Consider the following 5,247-nt stretch of genomic DNA (forward strand, 5'->3'; position numbering starts at 1 on the left):
CAATAAAAGAATAAAAAGATTTTTAAAAATTAAAAATAAAATAACCGATAAGCACACTTTTCGGTGAATACCATACTTGTTTAAAGTTAAGCTAAAACTGTTTGCGAACCAACGTAAGAGACAAATATATTTTAATTTAACGAAAATATATACTTTAATACTTAAATACATACATAGATACATACATACATACATACATACATACATACATACATACATACATACATACATACATACATACATACATACATACATACATACATACATACATACATACATACATACATACATACATACATACATACATACATACATACATACATACATACATACATACATACATACATACATACATACATACATACATACATACATACATACGTACATACAAACATACACACTTGCATACATTTGTTAGGCGCGGAGAGAAACAGACAATGCTCCGTTTCTTACCACTATTCAAAATAGTTTTTTTTTTTTAACACTTCAAGGCATATAAAAGAAAATGTATTTCAATTTTAATCTGTTCAAAAAGTAAAATCTTTTTTTTACAACTTTAAACAAAAATGTAAGGAAAAAAACTGCAAAACTATGTAAAATTACATTTATAATGTAAAGTAAACTTTTTCATATAAGTATTCTTTTATTCTTATATGTTAAATATCATGTTATACAATTGCGTCATGCACGTCGTTATTGCAGTGCTTTACTAACTTATAAATAATTTAAAATACAAGCTGCAGAGCTAATTATACAAAAGTGTATATACGCTATATGCGGAAGCATACATACATGTACAATTCAATACTTTGTTGATATATTTTCAGTTCTTAAAAACTTCTTGACGAAAAAGATTTTTTATTACAAAAACAATAATATTTTTCAGCATACCTGGTTGAAAAGTATTTTGGTACTGTGAAACGTGAAAAATGTTATATAGTTTCTTTGCTAAGCATTTCAGATTTTAACTTTAGTTTTTTATTTGCGTCATTTTATTTTTGAAAACTTTTTTTAGTAAAGAATCTTTCCAAAAGTAAATAAACGGGTTCACTAAAGCAGCCAATTTTGCAAAAAGAGCAGCTATCTCAATAAGCAATTTTGGTATTCTAGTTGACGTAAATGCCGATAACACACCTATTGTTGCGTAAGGTGACCAACAAATTATAAACGACAGCACCATTAGTAAAAACGACGAAAACGCTTTCTTTTCTTTTTCTTTGTATCTCTTTGTTTCCACATTTTCTTTTCCGTAAGTTACAAAAAAATATTTGTAATTTGAGCTTATTAGATCAGCTGTAAACAAACACGAAATTAAAATTATTATAACGGGGATAAAAAAGCCGAAGGCCATCAATAAGATTAAATAAGCTTTTTCAACTCTTGTTTTAGGTGAAAAATTAATTGCACATCGAGTGTGTGTATCTTCTAGTGTGTACGAGGAAAATCCTACAAGTGGCAGAACAGCCCAAGTAAATCCATAAATCCACGAAAGTGTTGCAATTTTCATGAACAGATTTTTGTAATTAACTTGGTTACGATTATAACGTGTACTTAGTAGCAAAAATCTTGAAAGGGCGATTGCAGTAAGCGTTGCAATTGTTGTATATGACGGAAAAGCAACAAAAAATGCGGATAATTTACACACCACTGTAGCTTTTTTTAAATTTGGTTGTAGGAAAAATGATGGTATATATCCTGCAATACTTTGCAATAAGTCACTTAAAGACAAATTGATACACAGAATAACATAGTTGTTTTTTGCGCGTTTTTTGTAAAGTATATAAACAGAAATAACGTTTGTAGTTATTGCTAAGGAACTAATTATCAGTAAAGTACTTTTCACTGCATCCATTTAAAAAATGTTAGTTTCAAAACGCGTATGCGAACGTTTAGTTATTTTTGTTTTCATCATTATTTCTCTTTCTGTATTTCTATTATTTTTCTTCATTGTTTAAATTTAGCATAACGCTTAACTCTAATCAGGATAACGATATCTTTTTAACAATATACCGTTGATAATTTTTTTCTCTCGTTGAAGCAATATAAAGCATGCGAGATATGTAAAGGATCTTCTATAAAAAAGACTTTAAAAAGTGCTTTTGATAACTTAATTCTTGACAAAGTGTTATTGTCGACTGTTATCTAAGCTTAAGCATTATGCTATGCTTAAAGAAACAAATTGCTTCATTTTTAATAAGATTTATAAAACAAAGTATTAAAAAAACCCTTATATTATCAGAGTTAGAACTTTGAATGCAGTTAGAAACATATTCTCAGTCAGCTTTAAATTTTAAGTACTTGCAATTAAGACTATTTTTTTGTTTTAGCAAGTAAAATGTGATAAATGTGACAAATCTAACACTATTGGGTGGATACTTGAGTAGGAAATTTATATATACATATATAAAGTTTTTTGAAAGAGATAAAAGTTTTAATTTCTTTTTTGATTATTTCGTTATCTTGTTTTCTTACTAAATTGTAATTAATCCATTAAACTTTATTGTAACACAAATATAAATTTAAGTTTTACCCCATGGATACAGTGAACGCTAACTTAAGAATCAAAATAGTACAAGGTCCGGCTCCTACTTTGACTATAAAAATGAATTTAGTATATAACATAGATAAATAAAACTCAAATTTAAAAAAAACTTAAAAGTTAGCAAGTTAATATTTTAAAAATATGTTAATATTAAATTGAGTTAAACTAAAGTCGACGATAATCGGTCTAGAAAGGTATAAAATAAGTGTCCTATATTTTTGTTTTATAAATAAGATGACTGGTGTACTGCGATAACAAATAAATTATTCGTTTTGAAGTTGACTCTTCAGTCGAGGAAACAATATTATTAAACAATTTTTTGAAATTTCACACCACAATAACTTATTTGAAAATAAATGACAAACGCCATTCTGTGAGGAAAAAATATGAAAAAAAAAACAAAAACAAAAGTGAGAAAAAAATATATGAAAAACAACAAAAGTTGTTTTATTTTTTCATTTGGAATCTTTATCAAGATTAAGTTGATGAAATATAGATTTGAATTATTGTTTCTCATTGTTTACATTAGAAACCAAAATTAAAGCTGAGTACAAGAGCTTTAAGCCTTTTATTTCATTATATATTTTTCCTTTATTTATATTTTACTTTTTAAAGATATTTCGTATTTTGTCTTTTTTTCCTTGATAATTTATTCATCCAAAAAATTTGATAATCTCTGTTCAATAATTCGGAGAATAAGATATTTATACAGTAAATATATAACGTATACCAAACAAACATCTCAAAAATATAAATTGTGTCAAACTTTCCAACCAAACTTTTTTTTTAAGGTTTAAAATCTTTGATGCTTGGAGAATTTCAAAAAATGATGTAACTCATGAGCAAGATTTTACCGGGTATTTATGTGAGATTTTAATGTAGTTATGTATTTGATTCCATTATTACTTTATTTAGTTCCGTTGCTCAAACACAAAGGTGTTTCAAGATATTGATGAAAATCGATTTTAATTTTGAATTCCTTTTGATTTTGAATTTTTTTTCATCCTAGTCTATTGGCGGTATTAAAATGAATGACCACAATCATTCTAAAAAAATATCAAGATGTTTTAAACTTGTAGGAATTTTAAATGTAAATTAAAAGCTTTAAACTTTAAAATCAAGAACATAAATTTTCGAAAAGATCATGTCTAAAGAGACCTCTATAAATGATCCATACATATAGTAGTGTAAGTTGCAAGTGAAATTGTCATTAAGGTATTTGATAACACAGGTCTACAAAAAAAAACTTTTTTTCTGTCGCATGAAATATTTAAACTAATTTTTATATATTTTTAAACGCTGAATCCAAATATAAGGTCCGTTTTTGTTGGCAAGCTCTAGTTTTTTTTGCAATAACCGATTTATTTATTTTTTTAAAATTATGTTTTTCATAGGTATTTTTAAAGTAGTTATGTCATTGTTTTTATTAGATCAAATATATAATGTGATGGCTACTTCAAATCGACATACATGCAAGCATAATCCTAACTAATTCTGTTATATCTATGGTTGCTATACACTTGTTCGACAAAAACGAAATATTACTCATTTTGTAAAACTAGCATATAAATCATACTTTGATATTAAACTTAGCGACCAAGACAAAAAGTGGGCTCCACATACTGTGTGCCATATTTGTGAAGAAATTCTTCGAGATTGGACAAAAGGAAAAAGAAAGAATTTAGCTTTTGGAGTCCCCATGGTTTGAAGGGAAGCACTAAACACTATTGACGACTGCTATTTTTGTCTTGTTAATACTACTGGTATTGGCAAAATAAAGAGGCAAAAAATAGCTTATCCCAACATTCCTTCTGGTATTAGACCAATTCAACATTCTAAAGAGGTTCCATTTCCTATTTTTAATCAGAATTTTTAATATTTTTGTCAGAAGACGAGGAAAGTATGTCTGCTAAAAAAACAGAAGAATTGATACCAGATTTGGAAGATTTCTCATAGAATGCTAAACAATTCAATTTGCCTCAGTGTTTTAGTCAGATAGAACTGAATGACTTAGTTCGTGATTTAGGACTTTCTAAGCAATCAGCAGAAGTATTAGCATCACGTTTAAAGGAAAAAACCTACTTGATAGTTTTGCAAAAGTTTCTTACTTTAGAACAAGAGATGAAAACTTTGTTAACTTTTTTTCAGAAGTCAATTTATTTGTTTACTGTCATGATATTTCAGGTCTCTTATTACAGTTAGGTATTTCTGTATATAATCCAACAGAATGGAGACTTTTTATCTATAGCTCAAAGCGAAGCCTCAAATGCGTCATATTGCACAATGGAAATATTTTTGGTTCTGTACCAATTGGACATTCTGTTTATTTGCGAGAAACTTACGATGACATTAAAATGGTGCTTAACTTGATAAAATATCACAAACATAACTGGATTATTTGTGTAGATCTAAAAATGTTTAACTTTCTACTTGATCAGCAGAAGGGTTTTACAAAGTTTCCTTGTTATCTCTGTATGTGGGATAGTCGAGCAAGAGATCAACACTGGATACAAAAAGAACAGCCCATTCGCAAGACTCTCACAGTGGGCATGCAAAATATTGTGAATGAACCCATTGTTCGTCGAAATAGTTTTTCCACCACTCCATCTTAAACTTGGATTCATGAAACAATTTGTAAAAGCACCGAAAACTGATAGTTATTGCTTTCAGTATATAGTTACATCATTACCAGGTTTGTCAATAGA

The 5,247-nt window shown here is 27.8% G+C and overlaps 1 protein-coding gene across 1 annotated transcript; it reads right to left on the bottom strand.

The window, feature by feature from the left end:
* Positions 1 to 688: 688 nt before the first annotated feature.
* Positions 689 to 1,874, bottom strand: LOC105843139 (melanopsin-B-like). Its single transcript, XM_065809687.1, has one exon. The coding sequence runs from the start codon at positions 1,850 to 1,852 to the stop codon at positions 971 to 973; it is 882 nt and encodes a 293-aa protein (XP_065665759.1). The 5' UTR covers positions 1,853 to 1,874; the 3' UTR covers positions 689 to 970.
* Between the last annotated feature and the right edge of the window lie 3,373 nt (positions 1,875 to 5,247).

This window comes from Hydra vulgaris, chromosome 11 (genome assembly GCF_038396675.1).
Source record: "Hydra vulgaris chromosome 11, alternate assembly HydraT2T_AEP".
In the NCBI taxonomy this organism is placed as follows: Eukaryota; Metazoa; Cnidaria; class Hydrozoa; order Anthoathecata; family Hydridae; genus Hydra; species Hydra vulgaris.

What these genes read in the sequence shown, in the direction of transcription:
- LOC105843139 (XM_065809687.1), bottom strand. Translation starts at nt 1,852, where the DNA reads ATGGATGCAGTGAAAAGTACTTTACTGATAATTAGTTCCTTAGCAATA.